Source organism: Scyliorhinus torazame, chromosome 18 (assembly GCF_047496885.1).
Source record: "Scyliorhinus torazame isolate Kashiwa2021f chromosome 18, sScyTor2.1, whole genome shotgun sequence".
NCBI lineage: Eukaryota > Metazoa > Chordata > Chondrichthyes > Carcharhiniformes > Scyliorhinidae > Scyliorhinus > Scyliorhinus torazame.
The window spans coordinates 75,296,909-75,318,975 of NC_092724.1; the positions used below are offsets into that span (position 1 = coordinate 75,296,909).

Genomic DNA, 22,067 nt, shown 5'->3' on the forward strand with positions numbered 1-22,067 from the left:
AGATCTGTTGGGGGAGAGGGAAGAACCCACCCGATATGAGCTGGACAAGGCTCATCAGTCGCTCAGGCCCAAGCCGAAAGCAAACGAGCCACCAAGGGCAGGGATAATTTGCTTCCATAAGTTTCATGTCAAGGAGAAGGTCTTGAGTTGGGTGAAGCAAAGGCATGAGGTGAAGTGGGAACATAGAACATAGAAAAATACAGCACAGAACAGGCCCTTTGGCCCACGATGTGGTGCCGAACCTTTGTCCTAGATTAATCATAGATTATCATTGAATATACAGTGCAGAAGGAGGCCATTCGGCCCATTGAGTCTGCACCGGCTCTTGGAAAGAGCACCCTACCCAAGGTCAACACCTCCACCCAACACTAAGGGCAATTTTGGACACTAAGGGCAATTTATCATGGCAAATCCACCTAACCTGCACATCTTTGGACTGTGGGAGGAAACCGGAGCACCCGGAGGAAACCCACGCACACACGGGGAGGATGTGCAGACTCCGCACAGACAGTGACCCAAGCCGGAATCGAACCTGGGACCCTGGAGCTGTGAAGCAATTGTGCTATCCACAATGCTACCGTGCTGCCCTGAAGAACAAATTAATCAACACTATATAATTCTACCGTAATCCATGTACCTATCCAATAGCTGCTTGAAGGTCCCTGATGTTTCCGACTCAACTACTTCCACAGGTAGTGCATTCCATGCACCCACTACTCTCTGGGTAAAGAACCTACCTCTGACATCCCCCCTATATCTTCCACCATTCACCTTAAATTTATGTCCCCTTGTAATGCTTTGTTCCACCTGGGGAAAAATTCTCTGACTGTCTACTCTATCTATTCCCCTGATCATCTTATAAACCTCTACCAAGTCATCCCTCATCCTTCTCCATTCTAATGAGAAAAGGCCTCGCACCCTCAACCTTTCCTCGTAAGACCTACTCTCCATTCCAGGCAACATCCTGGTGAATCTCCTTTGCACCTTTTCCAAAGCTTCCACATCCTTCCTAAAATGAGGCGACCAGAACTGTACACAGTACTCCAAATGTGATCTTACCAAAGTTTTGTACAGCTGCATCATCACCTCACGGCTCATAAATTCAATCCCTCTGTTAATGAACGCTAGCACACCATAGGCCATCTTCACAGCTCTATCCACTTGAGTGGCAACTTTCAAAGATGTATGAACATAGATCCCAAGATCTCTCTGCTCCTCCACATTGCCAAGAACTCTAACGTTAACCCTGTATTCCGCATTCATATTTGTCCTTCCAAAATGGACAACCTCACACTTTTCAGGGTTAAACTCCATCTGCCACTTCTCAGCCCAGCTCTGCATCCTATCTATGTCTCTTTGCAGCCGACAACAGCCCTCCTCACTATCCGCAATTCCACCAACCTTTGTGTCATCTGCAAACTTACTAATCCGACCAGTTACATTTTCCTCCAAATCATTTATATATACTACAAAGAGCAAAGGTCCCAGCACTGATCCCTGTGGAACACCACTGGTCACAGCCCTCCAATTAGAAAAGCATCCTTCCATTGCTACTCTCTGCCTTCTATGACCTAGCCAGTTCTGTATCCACCTTGCCAGCTCACCCCTGATCCCGTGTGACTTCACCTTTTGTACTAGTCTACCACGAGGGACCTTGTCAAAGGCTTTACTGAAGTCCATATAGACAACATCCACTGCCCCACCTGCATCAATCATCTTAGTGACCTCCTCGAAAAACTCTATCAAGTTAGTGAGACACGACCTCCCCTTCACAAAACCATGCTGCCTCTCACTAATACGTCCATTTGCTTCCAAATGGGAGTAGATCCTGTCTCGAAGAATTCTCTCCAGTAATTTCCCTACCACTGAAGTAAGGCTCACCGGTCTGTAGTTCCCTGGGTTATCCTTGCTGCCCTTCTTAAACAGAGGAACAACATTGGCTATTCTCCAGTCCTCCGGGACATCCCCTGAAGAAAGTGAGGATCCAAAGATTTCTGTCAAGGCCTCAGCAATTTCCTCTCCAGCCTCCTTCAGTATTCTGGGGTAGATCCCATCAGGCCCTGGGGACTTAAGAACATAGAACATAGAAAAATACAGCACAGACCGTAATATTTTTTAAGACACCCAACACCTCGTCTTTTTGGATCTCAATGTGACCCAGGCTATCTACACACCCTTCTCCAGACTCAACATCTACCAATTTCTTCTCTTTGGTGAATACCGATGCAAAGTATTCATTTAGTACCTTGCCCATTTCCTCTGGCTCCACAAATAGATTCCCTTGCCTATCCTTCAGTGGGCCAACCCTTTCCCTGGCTCCCCTCTTGCTTTTTATGTACGTGTAAAAAGCCTTGGGATTTTCCATAACCCTATTTGCCAATTACTTTTCATGACCCCTTCTAGCCCTCCTGACTCCTTGCTTAAGTTCCTTCCTACTTTCCTTATATTCCACGCAGGCTTCGTCTGTTCCCAGCCTTTTAGCCCTGACAAATGCCTCCTTTTTCTTTTTGACGAGGCCCACAATATCTCTCGTTATCCAAGGTTCACGAAAATTGCCGTATTCATCCTTCTTCCTCACAGGAACATGCCGGTCCTGAATTCCTTTCAACTGCCACTTGAAAGCCTGCCACATGTCAGATGTTGATTTGCCCTCAAACATCCGCCCCCAATCTATGTTCTTCAGTTCGCGCCTAATATTGTTATAATTAGCCTTCCCCCAATTTAGCACATTCATCCTAGGACCACTCTTATCCTTGTCCACCAGTACTTTAAAACTTACTGAATTGTGGTCACTGTTACCAAAATCCTCCCCTACTGAAACATCTACCACCTGGCCGGGCTCATTCCCCAATACCAGGTCCAGTACCGCCCCTTCCCTAGTTGGACTGTCTACATATTGTTTTAAGAAGCCCTCCTGGATGCTCCCTACAAACTCCGCCCCGTCTAAGCCCCTGGCACTAAGTGAGTCCCAGTCAATATTGGGGAAGTTGAAGTCTCCCATCACCACAACCCTGTTGTTTTTACTCTTTTCCAAAATCTGTCTACCTATCTGCTCTTCTATCTCCCGCTGGCTGTTGGGAGGCCTGTAGTAAACCCCCAACATTGTGACTGCACCCTTCTTATTCCTGATCTCTACCCATCTAGCCTCACTGCCCTCTGAGGTGTCCTCCCACAGTACAGCTGTGATATTCTCCCGAACCAGTAGCGCAACTCCGCCTCACCTTTTACATCCCTATCTATCCCGCCTGAAACATCTAAATCCTGGAACGTTTAGCTGCCAATCCTGCCCTTCCCTCAACCAGGTCTCTGTAATGGCAACAACATCATAGTTCCAAGTACTAATCCAAGCTCTAAGTTCATCTGCCTTACCCGTAATACTTCTTGCATTAAAACATATGCACTTCAGGCCACCAGACCCGATGTGTTCAGCAACATCTCCCTGTCTGCTCTGCCTCAGAGCCCCACTGTCCCTATTCCCTAGTTCTCCCTCAATGCTCTCACCTTCTGACCTATTGCTCCCGTGCCCACCCCACTGCCATACTAGTTTAAACCCTCCCGTGTGACACTAGCAAACCTCGCGGCCAGGATATTTATGCCTCTCCTTGATCCTACCCGCCAAAGATTGTTCATGCCTTCTCTTAGCTCTCCTAATCCCTTTCTTCAATTCCCTCCTGGCTATCTCGTATCCCTCCAGCGCTCTGTCTGAACTATGTTTCTTCAGCCTTACATAAATCTCCTTTTTCCTCTTAACAAGTCATTCAACCTCTCTTGTCAACCATGGTTCCCTCACTCGACCATCTCTTCCCTGCCTGACAGGGACATACATATCAAGGACACGTAGTACCTGTTCCTTGAACAAGTTCCACATTTCACTTGTGTCCTTCCCTGACAGTCTATGTTCCCAACTTATGCACTTCAATTCTTGTCTGACATCGTATTTACCCTTCCCCCAATTGTAAACCTTGCCCTGTTGCACGCACCTATCCCTCTCCATTACTAAAGTGAAAGTCACAGAATTGTGGTCCCTATCTCCAAAATGCTCCCCCACTAACAAATCTATCACTTGCCCTGGTTCATTACCAAGTACTAAATCCAATATTGCCCCTCCTCTGGTCGGACAATCTACATACTGTGTCAGAAAAGCTTCCTGGACACACTGCACAAACACCACCCCATCCAAACAATTTGATCTAAAGAGTTTCCACTCAATGTTTGGGAAGTTAAAGTCATCCTGACTACTACCCTGTGACCTCTGCACCTTTCCAAAATCTGTTTCCCAATCTGTTCCTCCACATCTCTGCTACTATTAGGGGGCCTATAGAAAACTCCTAACAAGGTGACTGCTCCTTTCCTATTTCTGACTTCAACCCATACTACCTCAGTAGGCTGATACTCCTCGAACTGCCTTTCTGCAGCTGTTATACTATCTCTACTAAACAATGCCACCCCCCACCTCTTTTACCACCCTCCCTAATCTTATTGAAACATCTATAACCAGGGACCTCCAACAACCATTTCTGCCCCTCTTCTATCCAAGTATCCGTGATGGCCACCACATCGTAGTCCCAAGTACCGATCCATGCCTTAGGCTCATCCACCTTATTCCTGATGCTTCTTGCGTTGAAGTATACACACTTCAACCCATCTCCGTGCCTGCAAGTACTCTCCTTTGTCAGTGTTCCCTTCCCCACTTCCTCACTACACGCTTTGACGTCCTGAATATCGGCTACCTTAGTTGCTGGACTACAAATCCGGTTCCCATTCCCCTACCAAATTAGTTTAAACCCTCCCGAAGAGTACTAGAAAACCTCCCTCCCAGGATATTGGTGCCCACACCTCCACCCTATCCCCATTACCCAGTAACCCCATCTACCCTTTTTGGACACTGAGGGCAATTTAGCACAGCTAATCCACTTAACCTGCACATCTTTGGACTGTGGGAAGAAACCGGAGCACCCGGAGAAAACCCACGCAGACACAGGGAGAACGTGCAGACTCTGCACAGACAGTGACCCAAGCCGGGAATCGAACCTGGGACCCTGGAGCTGTGAAGCCACTGTGCTATCATGCCGCCCGTTCCACTCGGGGTTCCATAGCAGGGCTCGGGGATAGTGGTATTGGTGGGAAAGATGGTGAGGTTTCAGATGGAGAAGGTGGTGGCGGACCAGGGGGGCAGTTACAAGATAGTGACAGGATCTCTAGAGGGGAGGTTGGTGGCACTGGCATATATGACCCCAACTGGAATGATGCAGGATACGTGAAGAGCTTTTGCGATAAGATTGGGTATCGTACCCTCCAATCAGAAGAGTAATTTTGTGTCGGGCGACATGAATTAAAACCATGTAGTAGAAAAAAGAAGGAAAAAGGCGGGCAGGCTCCATCAGAACTTTGGACACCTTAATACTTAGGCAGTGTCTCTTTCTCATCATCTGGAAACCTCAGGGTTCTGTACCAAACAGTGTTGTGAAAGCATTACCGAAACGAGAGTCAGTATCTGCATCATCACCATCTCCCGGTTGCCAGACTCGTGGCTGCCGTTTCTGAGCCTTGGCCGCGTGGGCCGTCGGATAATCCAAATCGTCGTGCCTTACTAGTCTGCAGGAGTTGTCGCAGTTCCAAAGAGGGGCTTGTTTGTCGTGAGGCTCAGGGGCAGTGGGAGTGGAGGGCAAGTTACTGTGGTTGGGTGGTGGATGTGGCGGTGGCTGGGGAAGGGCATATAGGGGGGTCAAAGATTTCTAAATCTGGTTCCAGGGGCTGGGGTGACTGGGGGCAGAGAGATCGCGCCAGTGTTCAAGGATAGTAATCAAATCCGGGAGGCTCTCGCTCTCGTCGGTTCAAGGTGAAAGTCCGTACCTGTGGGCGGAGATAAGTTTGGGTCTGTGGGCGTGGACAAGGGATAAATGCCGGCATGGCTGGGGGAGGGTTGGCGTAGGGGTTGGACTAGGTTGTCAATGGGTGGGGCGTAATCGTCTCCTATTGCCAGAGAGATGTAGTGGGAGTGGCTACATTGTGATCGGTAGACTTTGAGTTGGTTGATGTGGAACCAACCAGTTTTACCGTTGGGGTACGTTACCTTGTACACGGAGGGGCTCACTTTGTCAGAAATGGAGTAGGGTCCTGCAAATGTGGGGGAGAGGAAAGAACTGGGGTTGTAAAGTGAAACCATTACTTGCTGACCGACTGTGTACTCTACGGGGTGGACGGTTTTGTCAAAGCAGGCTTTACTCTGCTTCCTTCTAGCGCCTAATCGGACAGCTGCAGCGAGTTGTACCGCTTTAATGTTATCTGTAACCTGTTGGACTGCTTTTCCGTGGTTGAGGGCGGTTACTGTGGGGCTTGCCAGATCAAGGCGTAATAAATATTCAATTCCCTTCATGGGCTGTCTGGTCATGAGAGTGTGGGGGGTGAAACCTGTTGAACTGGAAACGGTGTTCTGAATAAACATGAGAGCAAATGGGAGGACCGTGTCCCACGTGGTATTGTTCTGTTGCACCATCTTCCTCATGGTCACTTTTGAAGTTCGATTCATTCTCTCGACAATGCTGCTGGATTGGGGGTGATATGCTATATGGAATTTCTGCCTGATCCCAAAAATTGTGAAAACATTTTGCATGACTCTGCCAGTGAAGTGTGAACCTTGGTCTGACTCAATGCTGCGGGGGAGACCCCCAGCATGTGAATATCTGTTGGGTGAAAATCTTAGCAGTGGCCTTTGCTGTGTTTGTCTGTGAGGGAAATGCTTCTACCCATTTAGTAAAGGTGTCGATTACAACCAGTACGTACTTGAAACCGTTTCTGCAAGGCGGAAGGGGGCCAATGTAATTGATTTGCAAATTTGTCCAAGGGCCATTCACAGGTCGGGTGTGACGTAATTGTCCTTTCTTTGAGTAACGTTCGGGATTGTTCTGAGAACAGATAAGGCAATTCTCGACATAATGGGTTACATCGCTTTTTAAATCGGGCCACCAACACAAAGGTCTTAAATGGGCAATGGTATTGTCTATACCCTGATGTCCGTGTCCGTCATGAAATTGGTAAATGAGCTGGTTTCTGTCCTGGGTGGGGACCACATAAATTCAGTTTTATAAAACTATGCCGTCCTGTACAGTCAGTGCGTCCTTCCATTTATCATAGGGGGCTGGGAAGGTGCCGTCTAAAACCTGTTTGAGGGTGTCGTCTGCTTTTTGGGCTTCAGATAGATCCTCAATATTGGTCTGGGAAACTTGGACTGAGTGTATCGGTTCGCTTTCGGGTGGCTGCCAGAAGTGACCATGGCGTGATCCTGCCTTGGCTAAGGCATCTACCTTTACATTATCGGTGGGGAGGAGCGATGATGGCTTCTTACTTTAATGATACCGTACGTGCGAGCTGAGGCTGTCTTGAGAATGTGCTTTGACAACGGGGCAGAGGGCAGGGGTTTTCCATCGGCTGAAACAAAACCTCGAGATTCCCACAGGGGCAGGAATTCTATTACGCTGTTGCACACATACAGGCTGTCCGAGTGTTTGTCTGCGGGCGTTGGAAAAGAGTCGGGGTGCTGAACTACATAGGCTATGGCTGCGAGTTCTTGTGAACCTAGGTGGCCGGGAAATTTTAAAGAGATCTCTTCTAGTGGGCGTCTTCCACATAAGTTTGTCCAAGGGCCATTCACAGGTCGGGTGTGATGTTAATTGTCCTTTCTTTGAGTAACGATCAGGAACCTGCGCGTCTTCCACATAAATTCCACAACCAGTAATTCTAACTCCATTTTCGATTGTGGAGGAACCGTCTACATAAATGTTTTAAGTATCCCCTGTGGTTCGGGAGTCCTGTGTCTTACTGCCTGCTCGTTGGTGACTTTGGGATAAAGGGTCCTGTGTGGTGTTGGGCTGCTATGATCTGGCACTCAAGAGGGGTTCCTGCATATTGGAGATTATTGGCCAGAAATGTGTGGGTTTTGGTGCGTTTTACCGTAATGTCCCTGCCTTGTAATAGTAGTGTCCAGCGAGCTGCTCTGATTTGGCTGACTCAACCATCCTTTAATCTACCGTCTAGTAACAGTTGAGTGGGGGTATGCTCGGTCAAGATCGTGACTGGGTTGAGGCCTGTAGTGAACGCAAAGTACTGTACTGCCCAAAAGACTGCAAGCAAGTGCCGTTCGCAGGCTGGGAATCAGACATAGAACATAGAACATAGAACTGTACAGCACAGTACAGGCCCTTCGGCCCACGATGTTGTGCCGAACTAGTCTGAAACTAAGGTCAAATCAACCTACTCCCAATCATTCTAGTGCACTCCATATGCCTATCCAATAACCACTTGAAAGTTCCCAAAGTGTCCGACTCCACGACCATAGCTGGGTGTGCGTTTCACGCCCCAACCACTCTCTGAGGAAAGAATCTACCTCTGACATCCCTCCTGTATCTTCCACCATGAACCTTATAGTTATGCCCCCTTGTAACAGCTACATCCACCTGAGGAAAAAGTTACTGAACGTCCACTCTTCCTCTATCCCTCTCATCATCTTATACACCTTAATTAAGTCACCTCTCATCCTCCTTCGCTCCAATGAGAAAAGCCCTAGCTCGCTCAACCTTTCCTCATAAGGCCTACCCTCCAATCCAGGCAGCATCCTGGTAAATCTCCTTTGTACCCTTTCCAATGCTTCCACATCCTTCCTATAATGAGGTGACCAGAACTGCACACAATACTCCAAATGTGGTCTCACCAAGGTCTTGTACCTCACGGCTCTTAAACTCAATCCCCCTGTTAATAAATGCTAACAGATTATAGGCTTTCTTCACGGCTCTATCCACTTGGGTGGCAACTTTCAGAGATCTATGGACATGAACTCCGAGATCTCTCTGCTCCTCCACATTCTTCAGAACCCTACCGTTAACCCTGTAATCCGCATTCAAATTTGTCCTACCAAAATGAATCACCTCACATGTATCAGGGCTAAACTCCACCTGCCACTTTTCAGCCCAGCTCTGCATCCTATCAATGTCTCTTTGCAGCCTACAACAGCCCTCCACATTATCCACTACTCCACCAATCTTGGTGTCATCAGCAGATTTACTAACCCAACCTTCAACTCCATAATCCAAGTCATTGATAAAAATCACAAATAGCAGAGGACCCAGCACTGATCCCTGTGGTACACCGCTGGTAACTGGGCTCCAGGATGAAAATTTACCATCTACCTCCACCCTCTGTCTTCTATGTGATAGCCAGTTACTGATCCAATCGGCCAAATTTCCCTCGATGCCATGCCTCCATACTTTCTGCATGAGCCGACCATGGGGCACCTTATCAAACGCTTTATTAAAATCCATATATACGACATCAACTGCTCTACCTTCATCTATGTACTTAGTTACCTCCTCAAAGAATTCAATCAAACTTGTGAGGCAAGACTTACCCCTCACAAATCTGAGCTGACTATCCTGGATTAAGCTGTATCTTTCCAAATGATCATAAATCCTATCCCTCAGGACCCTTTCCAATAATTTACCGATGACCGAAGTGAGATTAATCGGCCTATAATTCCCAGGGTTATACCCATTCCCTTTCTTGAACAAGGGGACAACATTCACCTCTCTCCAGCGGGGGTTTTGATCAGGTCTGGTTACCTGTGTTTTAGATACACATAGGATGTGTATCTGTCTGAGTCCTGGGTAAGCCATAATTCCCATGGTCCTTTGCAGGTGGTCATCTTGGATGGCTACAAGTCTTTGAATGATTTTGTATTTTTCCATAACCTGGCTTGGCAATTACACCTCTAACATTAATTAGATTAACACAGTTTTCGAAAAGTCATTATGACCCTAACTGACTTATCATGGAAACAGATCTTGTCCAGGCTTGGGAAGGCATGTGAGTCTTATTTCATTGGCTTTGAATTGTCGAGCTGTTCCAAGCAACTTGCAAAATGTGAGAATGGAGTGTCTTATCTGATCAATTCCCACGTACTCAGCTTTTATCACTCTAATGGTTAATATATTTTGATTTAGTTAAATACTCTTAAGGATTTAAGGATTTTTCCAACAGGATTTCTTCATTAAACCTTTTATCTATCTTATCTACAGCTAACCCAAAAGTTGATTTCTATCAGTGATTGAGGAATATGTGGAGTTTAATTGCACGGGGGAGGTTTCGTAGTCGATGGCTTGGGAGGCTCTTTAAAAAAAAATTAATTTAGGGTACCCGATTCATTTTTTCCAATTAAGGGGCAATTTAGCGTGGCCAATCCACCTAACCTGCACATCTTTGGGTTGTTAGGGCGAAACCTACGCAAACACGGGGAGAATGTGCAAACTCCACACGGATGTTTTGTTCTCTATTTTGCTTTACCTGGATGGCTTGGATGCGTAGTGTTGGCTGAAGAACACAAAGTTTTGTTCACAAACAAAACTATAAATTTATTTTACTACTAACTAAGGTTCAATCACATTCCTAAATCAGAAGGTTTTCTCTATTAAACTATGCCAACTCATATATATGGCTGTTCAGTGGTTCCCTCTAGTGGTAAGAAGCATTATCATTAACTTGTTAACTCTTTACATCCCAATCAATATACATATCATTACAACCCCCTTTTTCTCAAAGATGTTTGGAGATTTCTACAAACATATGTATGGTAAGAGTTCTTTACATGTAATTGGGTACTGATATTGTACAGTAGTTAACAATTTTTAATAAACGTTTTAGTCCACAAATTGAGTCTGTATTCAGTCTTCACTCTGGTAGTGTTGTACATAACTAACAAGACATCAGCTCAAATTGATCAGGTGTTCAACTGGTTGAACCACTTTTGTTGTCTGACCTGGTCTTTTTTCTGTGCTTGTGATGTCCATTTGGTGTGTCATTTTCCTTAAAATACGGTTTTGTTTCTGGTCTTTGAGCAAATACCAACTTGTTAAATTTGTTAGAATGACTTCTTTTTTATCTAAACAGTTTCCTGTTCTTCCTGGCAGTGGTGCCATCATGCAAAGAACGGTATTCTTCCAGATCGCTGGTGTTTCAAAGTGAGCATGTGCGAACTGGTCCCGCACATGCGCAGAACGTTGAACATGCGAATCGTTTTTTCTGTAGGTGAACTTGCGCGAATCGGCCATCTTTTTGAACGCGCTGAATTTCAAGCTGCGCCAGAGCTTCAACGAAGGTGAGAATTTTGGCGCCAGTTCCCGATTCAACATTTTGGCACATCTATTTTTAGATTCTTTATTTGTAGGGTACATTTTAATTGAATCTTCCAGCATTATTTTTTGTTTATTTTGCAGTTGTTTACTGAGCTTTTCATTTCTTTAAAGTTCACAATAGTTATCAAATTTTTCAATGACCACTTCAAACTTATTTTTTTCAATTTCGTTCTCAAGGTGGAATGAGTTATACATTTTTTCAATTTCGTTCTCAAGGTGGAATGAGTTATGCTATAGCATGTGGTCCAGCCAAAGTGAGTAACAGCACAATCTTTCACTTTTCATTGATTGCTTGGAGATTTAAGGCTGAGTGATACAGTTCAAACTCTTGTTTGAAAATTTTCCAGTTCACATCTACATTACCCGATGTCCTGAGTAACTTTGGGATCTGCAGATTTTCCATGAAGCTTCGGCTGGATATTTACTTTTTGTGATGTTACTGGTTGCTGCTGGAGTCTGATTGTTGCTACTGGAGTCTGGTTGAGATTTATTTTTTGAAAGTTTTTTTCTTTCTTTGAACGGAAATTCTTTCTTACTCCCTAAACCTGACTATTCTACTCTAAGACCCCACGCCTGGTACCATGTTGTGTTCTCTATTTTGCTTTACCTGGATGGCTCGGATGAGTAGTGTTGAATAAAGAACACAAAGCATTGTTAACAAACAAAACCATACATTTATTACACTACTAACTAAGATTCAATCACATTCCTAAAGTAGAAGGTTTCTCTATTAAACTATGCTATCTCTAACTAGCAGACTTTCTCAAGTACAACTGCTCTCTCTCTCATGCTTCGCTATCTTATGCAGCTCTCTCCTAACTTGTGACTCCCAGAATCTCCAAAATGATACATATATGACTGTTCTGTGGTTTCGTCTCGTGGTAAGAAGCATTATCATTAACTTGTTAACTCTTACATTCCAGTCATTACGACGGACAGTGACCCAGAGCTCGGATCAAACCTGGGACCTCGGCGCCGTGAGACAGCAGTGCTAACCACTGCCCCATCGTGCTACCCGGGCTTGGGAGGCTCTGAAGGCAATAGTAAAGGAGGGACGTGATTTTATTTAAAGCTAAGGTGGACAAGGAGGAGAGAAAGGTGTGCCAAAAACTGATAGAGGATGTTATATTACGTTTAGTAACATCTTGTTACTCATTTGCTTATTGCCAGAATGGTTGTATGCTTGATATTCAGTAACACTCAAAGTCTTCAAATAAAGCAAATAATGTAGATTAGATAAATAAGATTAAATATATATAATTATTAACTACACCTGCACACTAAGATATGTCTCAAATACTCTGTTCACTAGTCACTCCTGATACGAAGAGGCGGGAACTCTCTTTGAGTGTACCTTATATACATATATCTGGTGCTGCCATCTAGTGGTTATCTAGCACTTACTTACAGATGTTAACTCTTTACATACCTGCAGATATACAGGTCACTACAGAGGAGATTCTGGAGGTGGATGGGAGGTATGCGGGGGACCCGGATATGTGTCTCTTGGCCAAGAGGAAAGAGTTGCAGGTGAGGTCCGATCAGTTGTCCACAGGGAAAGCGGTGCGCCAGTTGAGGGTGAGGGGGCGGCCTACAAGCATGGGGAGAAGGCAGGACTTATGCTAGCCGGCCAGCTCCAGAGGGATGCGGCAGCGAGGGAAATAGTTTAGGTACAGGACAAGATGGAAAAGCTGGTGGTGGCCCCGGAGCAGATCGCTAAAGTATTCAAGAAATTTTATAAGGATCTTTTTAGGTCCTGGGGAGGAGCGGGGAGATGAGGAAGTTCCTGGGCAGGTTGGAGTATCCGGGGCTGGGTGAGGAGCATGGAGCAGGGTTGGAGGGGAAAGTGGGGGAGCAGGAGGTGAAGGAGGCGATTGAGAGATTGCAGGCAGGGAAAGGAGCAGGGCCTTAAGGGTTCCCAGTTGAATTCTATAAGAAAGTTTATAGGTTTATAGAATTTACAGTGCAGATGGGTGCCATTCAGCCCATCGGGACTGCACCAGCTCTTGGAAAGAGCACCCTACCCAAGCCCATACCTCCACCCTATCCCCATAACCCAGTAACCCCGCCCAACACTAAGGGCAATGTTGGACTCTAAGGACAATTTATTATGGCCAATCCACCTAACCTGCACATCTTTGGACTGTGGGAGGAAACCGGAGCACCTGGAGGAAACCCACGCACACACGGGTAGAACGTGCAGACTCTGCACAGACAGTGACCCAAGCCGGGAATCGAACCTGGGACCCTGGAGCTGTGAAGCAATTGGGCTAACCACTATGCTACCGTGCTGCCCTTAAGGACAAGTTGACGCCGCTGATGGTGGGAATGTTTGAAGATGTGATAGGCAGGGGTATCTTGCCGCAAACGATGGGGCAAGATTCTATTTCATTGCTGGTAAAGAAGGATAAGGATCCAGTGGAGTGTGGGTTGTACAGGACCATATCCCCACTGAATGTAGATGTCAAGATATTGGCAAAGGTGTGAAGGGAAGGCAACTGATCTCAAAAATGTGGAGGTTGTTGAACGTGGTCCTGTCTTCGGCGGAGGGAAAGGAGACGGAGATGGTGGTGGCACTGGACGCAGAAAAGGCATTTGATCGTATAGATTGGGATTACTTCATGGCAGTATTGGAGGGATTTGGAATTGGACTGAGGTTCGTGGCGTGGGAACGGCTCTTGTATAAGGAGCCGATGGTGAGTGTTTGCACAAACAACATGAATCCAGGGTAGTTTGCACAGCTCCGGGGCATGAGACAGGGGTGCCCTATGCCCCTCCCTGTTGTTTCATTGGCTATGGAGGCCTTGGCCCATTGCGCTAAGGAGCTCAGGGCTATGGAAGGGGATAGTGAGGTGGGCGGTGGGATATAGGGTGTCCTTATGCACCATTGATCTGCTGTTGTATATCTCGGAACCGAGCGCGTCGGTGGAGAGTATAATGAGCTGCTCCAGAGATTCGGGACATTCTCGGGATATAATTGAATTTAGGCAAGAGTAAGTATTTTTATGGTATCCCCACCGAGAATAGGAGTGAGGGTGGGGGTGCTGCCATTTTGTTTGGCGGCAACCCACTTTAGGTACTTGGGAGTGCAGGTGGCCCAGGATTGGGGAAGGCTCCGAAAATATAGTTTCACTAGTTCAGTGGGGAGGGTGAAGGCTGATTTGGCAAGGTGGGACATCGTCCCTCTGTCGTTGGTGGGCCAGGTGCAAGCAGTTGAAATGAATGTTTTTCCATGATTCTTGTTTTTATTTCAGGGCCTGAAATATCGAAGTCCATCTTCAGGAGGGTGGACAAGTTGATCTTCTCGTTTATTGGGAGGGTGGGGTGGGGGGTGGGGGATGGTGGCCAGGATTAGGAGGGTTGTCCTGCAGAGAGGATGACAGGAGCGGGGGGAGGGGCGGGGGGGGGGCGCAGTTAGGCCTCCCAAACAAGGTGTACTATTATTTATAATAATAATCTTTATTAGTGTCACAAGAAGGCTTACATTAACAATGCAATGAAGTTACTGTGAAAAGCCCCTAGTAGCCACACTCCGGCACCTGTTCGGGTACACTGAGAGAGAATTCAGAATGTCCAAATCACCTAACAAGTACGTCTTTCGGGACTTGTGGGAGGAAACCGGAGAACGTGCAGACTCCGCACGGACAGTGACCCAAGCTGGGAATCGAACCTGGGTCCCTGGCACTGTGAAGCAACAGTGCTAACCACTGTGCTACCGTGCTGCCCTGGTCGGCGAATGCAGAAAAGGTGGGGGTTTGGAGCAAGAAGGGGGAGGCCCGCTGGGTCGGGATGGAGGCGGGCTCATACAGGGGGTCAGGGTTGTGGGCACTGGCAACGGCACAGCTTCCAATGGCTCCAGGAAATTATTTGGTGAATCTGGTGGTGGTGGCCACATTAAAGATTTGGAGGCAATTTAGGCAGCTTGGGGCAGGATCAGGGGTGATGTCGATTAGGGGGATTCATGGGTTGGAGCCGGGTAGGATGGATGTGTGGCAAAGGAGATGGCATGAGAGTGGGATCAAGGAAATGAAGGCTGACAGGAGCGCCCCTTGGGGGCGATTCACGAGCCTAGAGGAGTCGGGGGAGAAGTATGGGTTGGCGCAGGGGGAAGGGTTTAGGTACATGCAGGTTCGAGACTTTGCAAGAAAGGTTTCCCCGACTTTCCCAATTGAGTCAGTCTCTTTGTTGCTGGTGGCGCTGCTGTCAGCGGGGGGCAGGAGAGTGGGGTAGTTTCTGTGATCTACAGGATGATCCTGGAGGGGGAATAGAGCGTCCATGGATGGGAATCAGGCAAAGTGGGAGGAGGAGCAGGGAGGGCATTGGAAGAGGGACTGCGAGCGATGTGGGAGGGGCCTCGCAAACCATGTTCGTATGTTTTGGTCCTGCCCGAAGCTGGAAAGTTTTTGGAGGACAGTAGTCAGCACAATCATAGGAGTCTTACAAATCGATGTGGAGCCAGGTCCCCTAGAAGCCATATTCGGGTGTTGGACCGGACCTAGTGGCAGGCGGGAGCGGGGCACATATTTTAGTCTTCAACTCGATGATCACACGTAGGGTGGCAGTTAGCCTCTCCACCCTGTGACTCGGCTTGGCGGGGGGGGGGGGGGGGGTGCACCTGCTGGTTTTTCACCCTGGAGAAGGTCAAGTTTGAGCTGAGGGGGCATAGGAGGGGTTCTACAATTGTTGGGGTTAGTCATCATGCACTTTCGGGAGTTTTTTTTACCATTGACTGATGAGGGGAGGGGTGGGGGGACGTTTTTTTTGGGGTTTGATCGGGATTTTTATTTATATTGTGGGTCTGTGAACCTAGCTGTCAATCAGAGCATTGGGGCCGGAGGTGTGAACCTCACTGTCAATCAGAGCATTGAGGGCATGGCTGTGAACCTTGCTGTCAATCAGAGCATTGGGGCCGGAGGTGTGAACCTCACTGTCAATCAGAGCATTGAGGGCATGGCTGTGAACCTTGCTGTCAATCAGAGCATTGGGGCCGGAGGTGTGAACCTCACTGTCAATCAGAGCATTGGGGCCGGAGCTGTGAATCTAGCTGTCAATCAGAGCATTGGGGCCGGAGCTGTGAACCTAGCTGTCAATCAGAGCAGTGGGGCCTGGGCAATGAACCTAGCTGTCATTCAGAGCATTGGGGCCGGAGCTGTGAACCTTGCTGTCAATCAGATAATTGGGGCCGGAGCTGTGAACCTTGCTGTCAATCAGAGCAGTGGGGCCGGAGCTGTGAAACTAGCTGTATTGGTCTTTGCACAGTGATCCATGCTGGGTATCAAACCCAGGTCCCTGGCGCTTAGAAGCAACAGTGCTAACCACTGTGCTACCCTACTCCATCATCATGTCTGTCAACACCTCATCAACATGCAATCCTCACTGTGAAGCAACATTGCTAACCACTGTGCTACTTGCCGCCCTGGCTATGAACAGAGCTAACAATCAGAGTATTGGGGTGGGCTGTGAATGGAGCTGTCAACCAGAGCATTGGGGGCGGGGCTGTGAACCGATTTGTCAATCAGAGCACTGGGGCGGGACTATGTACCGATTTGACAGTCAGTGCATTGGGGCAGGGCTGTGAACCAATTTGTCAATCAGAGCATTGGGGTGGGGCTGTGAACTGAGCTGTCAATTAGAGCATTGGGGCGGGACTGTGAACCGATTTGTCAATCAGAGCATTGGGGCGGGGCTATGTACCGATTTGTCAATCAGAGCATTGGGGCGGGGCTGTGAACTGAGCTGTCAATTAGAGCATTGGGGCGGGGCCATGATGCTAGATGTCAATCAGAGCCTTGGGGCAGGGCTATGATGCTAGATGTCAATCAGAGTGTGGGGGCGGGGCTATGATGCTAGGTATCAATCAGAGCATTGGGGCAGGTCTGTGAAGCTAGCTGTCAATCAGAGCATTGGGCGGGGCTATGAAGCTAGGTGTCAATTAGAGCATTGGGGTGGGGCTATGAATCTAGCTGTCAATCAGAGCATCGGGGCGGGGCTATGAAGTTAGCTGTCAATCAGAGCATTGGGCGGGGCTATGAAGCTAGGTGTCAATTAGAGCATTGGGGTGGGGCTATGAATCTAGCTGTCAATCAGAGCATCGGGGCGGGGCTATGAAGTTAGCTGTCAATCAGAGCATTGGGTTGGGCTATGAAGCTAGGTGTCAATTAGACCATTGGGCCGGGGCTATGAAGCTAGCTGTCAATCAGAGCATCGGGGCAGGGCTATGAAGTTAGCTGTCAATCAGAGCATTGGGTGGGGCTATGAAGCTAGGTGTCAATTAGACCATTGGGCCGAGGCTATGAAGCTAGGTGTCAATCAGACCATTGGGCCGGGGCTATGAAGCTAGGTGTCAATCAGACCATTGGGCCGGGGCTATGAAGCTAGGTGTCAGTCAGACCATGGGGCCGGGGCTATGAAGCTAGGTATCAGTCAGACCATCGGGCCGGGGCTATGAATCTAGGTGTCAGTCGGACCATCGGGCCGGGGCTATGAAGCTAGGTGTCAGTCAGACCATCGGGCCGGGGCTATGAAGCTAGGTGTCATTCAGAGCATCGGGCCGGGGCTATGAAGCTAGGTGTCAGTCAGACCATCGGGCCGGGGCTATGAAGCTAGGTGTCAGTCAGAGCATCGGGCCGGGGCTATGAAGCTAGGTGTCAGTCAGACCATTGGCCCGGGGCTATGAAGCTAGGTGTCAATCAGACCATTGGGCCGGGGCTATGAAGCTAGGTATCAGTCAGACCATCGGGCCGGGGCTATGAAGCTAGGTATCAGTCAGACCATCGGGCCGGGGCTATGAAGCTAGGTATCAGTCAGACCATCGGGCCGGGGCTATGAAGCTAGGTGTCAGTCAGACCATTGGCCCGGGGCTATGAAGCTAGGTGTCAATCAGGCCATTGGGCCAGGGCTATGAAGCTAGGTGTCAGTCAGACCATTGGCCCGGGGCTATGAAGCTAGGTGTCAATCAGACCATTGGGCCGGGGCTATGAAGCTAGGTGTCAGTCAGACCATTGGCCCGGGGCTATGAAGCTAGGTGTCAATCAGACCATTGGGCCGGGGCTATGAAGCTGGGTGTCAGTCAGACCATTGGGCCGGGGCTATGAAGCTAGGTGTCATTCAGAGCATTGGGCCGGGGCTATGAAGCTAGCTGTCAGTCGGACCATTGGGCAGGGGCTATGAAGCTAGCTGTCAATCAGAGCATTGAGCCGGGGCTGTGAAGCTAGGTGTCAGTCAGACCATGGGGCCGTGGCTATGAAGCTAGGTGTCAGTCAGACCATCGGGCCGGGGCTATGAAGCTAGGTGTCAATCAGACCATCGGGCCGGGGCTGTGAAGCTAGGTGTCAATCAGACCATTGGGCCGGGGCTATGAAGCTAGGTGTCAGTCAGACCATCGGGCCGGGGCTGTGAAGCTAGGTGTCAGTCAGACCATCGGGCCGGGGCTATGAAGCTAGGTGTCAATCAGACCATCGGGCCGGGGCTGTGAAGCTAGGTGTCAGTCAGACCATCGGGCCGGGGCTATGAAGCTAGGTGTCAATCAGAGCATCGGGCCGGGGCTATGAAGCTAGGTGTCAGTCAGACCATCGGGCCGGGGCTATGAAGCTTGGTGTCAGTCAGACCATTGGGCCGGGGCTATGAAGCTAGGTGTCAATCAGACCATTGGGCCGGGGCTATGAAGCTAGGTGTCAGTCAGACCATCGGGCCGGGGCTATGAAGCTAGGTGTCAGTCAGACTATTGGGCCGGGGCTATGAAGGTCGGTGTCAATCAGACATTCGGGCCGGGGCTATGAAGCTAGGTGTCAATCAGACATTCGGGCCGGGGCTATGAAGCTAGGTGTCAATCAGTCCATTTGGCCGGGGCTATGAAGCTAGGTGTCAATCAGACCATTGGGCCGGGGCTATGAAGCTAGGTGTCAGTCAGACCATCGGGCCGGGGCTATGAAGCTAGGTGTCAATCAGACATTCGGGCCGGGGCTATGAAGCTAGGTGTCAATCAGAGCATTGGGCCGGGGCTATGAAGCTAGGTGTCAGTCAGACTATTGGGCTGGGGCTATGAAGCTAGGTGTCAATCAGACATTCGGGCCGGGGCTATGAAGCTAGGTGTCAATCAGACATTCGGGCCGGGGCTATGAAGCTAGGTGTCAATCAGACCATTGAGCCGGGGCTATGAAGCTAGGTGTCAATCAGACCATTTGGCCGGGGCTATGAAGCTAGGTGTCAATCAGACATTCGGGCCGGGGCTATGAAGCTAGGTGTCAGTCAGACCATCGGGCCGGGGCTATGAAGCTAGGTGTTAGTCAGACCATCGGGCCGGGGCTATGAAGCTTGGTGTCAATTAGACCATCGGGCCGGGGCTATGAAGCTAGGTGTCAATTAGACCATCGGGTCGGGGCTATGAAGCTAGGTGTTAGTCAGACCATCGGGCCGGGGCTATGAAGCTAGGTGTCAATTAGACCATCGGGCCGGGGCTATGAAGCTAGGTGTCAATTAGACCATCGGGTCGGGGCTATGAAGCTAGGTGTTAGTCAGACCATCGGGCCGGGGCTATGAAGCTAGGTGTCAGTCAGACCATTGGGCCGGGGCTATGAAGCTAGGTGTCAATTAGACCATTGGGCCGGGGCTATGAAGCGAGGTGTCAATCAGAGCATTGGGCCGGGGCTATGAAGCTAGGTGTCAGTCAGAGCATTGGGCCGGGGCTATGAAGCTAGGTGTCAGTCAGACCATTGGGCCGGGGCAATGAAGCTAGGTGTCAATCAGACCATTGGGCCGGGGCTATGAAGCTAGGTGTCAGTCAGACCATCGGGCCGGGGCTATGAAGCTTGGTGTCAGTCAGAGCATTGGGCCGGGGCTATGAAGCTAGGTGTCAGTCAGACCATTGGGCCGGGGCTATGAAGCTAGGTGTCAATCAGACCATCGGGCCGGGGCTATGAAGCTAGGTGTCAGTCAGAGCATCGGGCCGGAGCTATGAAGCTAGGTGTTAGTCAGACCATCGGGCCGGGGCTATGAAGCTAGGTATCAGTCAGACCATCGGGCCGGGGCTATGAAGCTAGGTGTCAGTCAGAGCATCGGGCCGGGGCTATGAAGCTAGGTGTCAGTCAGAGCATCGGGCCGGAGCTATGAAGCTAGGTGTTAGTCAGACCATCGGGCCGGGGCTATGAAGCTAGGTATCAGTCAGACCATCGGGCCGGGGCTATGAAGCTAGGTGTCAGTCAGAGCATCGGGCCGGGGCTATGAAGCTAGGTGTCAATCAGACCATCGGCGCGAGGCACGATTTCAATTTGGGCACAAACAAAAAGTGTCGTCATTCAGGGCAGCGCCCGCCAGCAGCCAATAGCCAATAGTGAAGGGGCGGGGCGCGGCGTGAGGGGGCGGTGCTCAGGGGTGAAGGGGGCGAGGCGCGGTGGTCAACGGGCCTGGGGCAGGGGGCGGGGCCGTCTGACTGACAGGCAGGGGGCCATGCCAGTGGGCGGGGCGGGTTGACTGACAGGCAGGGGGCCAGTGGGCGGGGCGGGCTACTGACTGACTGGCAGGGGGCCAGTGGGCGGGGCGGGCTGACTGACAGGCTGGGGCCCAGTGGGCGGGGCGGGCTGACTGACAGGCAGGGGGCCAGGCCAGTGGGCGGGCTGACTGACTGACAGGCAGGGGGCCAGTGGGCGGGGCGGGCTGGCTGACTGACAGGCAGGGGGCCAGTGGGCGGGGCGGGCTGACTGACTGACTGGCAGGGGGCCAGTGGGCGGGGCGGGCTGGCTGACTGACAGGCAGGGGGCCATTGGGCGGGGCGGGCTGACTGACTGACTGGCAGGGGGCCAGTGGGCGGGGCGGGCTGACTGACTGACAGGGAGTGGGCCAGTGGGCGGGGTGGGCTGACTGACTGACAGGCAGGGGGCCAGTGGGCGGGGCGGGCTGACTGACTGACAGGCAGGGGGCCAGTGGGCGGGGCGGGCTGGCTGACTGACAGGCAGGGGGCCAGTGGGCGGGGCGGGCTGGCTGACTGACAGGCAGGGGGCCAGTGGGCGGGGCGGGCTGGTTGACTGACAGGGAGTTGGCCAGTGGGCGGGGCGGGCTGGCTGACTGACAGGCAGGGGGCCAGTGGGCGGGGCGGGCTGGCTGACTGACAGGCAGGGGGCCAGTGGGCGGGGCGGGCTGACTGACTGACAGGCAGGGGGCCAGTGGGCGGGGCGGGCTGACTGACTGACAGGCAGGGGGCCAGTGGGCGGGGCGGGCTGGCTGACTGACAGGCAGGGGGCCAGTGGGCGGGGCGGGCTGACTGACTGACAGCCAGGGGGCCAGAGGGCGGGGCGGGCTGGCTGACTGACAGGCAGGGGGCCAGTGGGCGGGGCGGGCTGACTGACTGACAGGCAGGGGGCCAGTGGGCGGGGCGGGCTGGCTGACTGACAGGCAGGGGGCCAGTGGGCGGGGCGGGCTGACTGACTGACAGCCAGGGGGCCAGAGGGCGGGGCGGGCTGGCTGACTGACAGGCAGGGGGCCAGTGGGCGGGGCGGGCTGACTGACTGACAGGCAGGGGGCCAGTGGGCGGGGCGGGCTGGCTGACTGACAGGCAGGGGGCCAGTGGGCGGGGCGGGGTGAGCATGGCGGAATGTGAAGCTGCAGTCTTGTTGGAGGAGACGCTGAAAGTTTTCAGAGAGAATTTCCCGGGCTGCGACCCAAGTGTTAGCGTTGCTGCTCCGGGAAGAGTGAATCTCATTGGAGAACATACGGATTATAACCAGGGATTCGTCCTGCCTGTGGTGAGGGAGGGAGAGGGATGGATGGATGGATGAGGAAGTGGAGAAGGGGTGAGAGGCGGATGGAGGAGTGTGGCAATCGGGCGGGATGATCATCTGTTTAGCTTCCCTGAGGTAAAGGGTCAGTTTCAAGGGGACACGTTCAAGATCAGGA

General features: G+C 50.5%; 1 protein-coding gene across 1 annotated transcript in view; it reads left to right on the top strand.

Annotated features, from left to right (window-relative positions):
• The first annotated feature begins 21,744 nt into the window (after positions 1-21,744).
• galk1 (galactokinase 1) overlaps positions 21,745-22,067 on the top strand; it is a 48,411-nt gene continuing 48,088 nt past the window's right edge. The window contains exon 1 of the mRNA XM_072482929.1: positions 21,745-21,916. Within this exon, the coding sequence (XP_072339030.1) occupies positions 21,758-21,916 (159 nt within the window). The 5' untranslated portion in view covers positions 21,745-21,757. The remainder of the gene's footprint in view (positions 21,917-22,067) is intronic.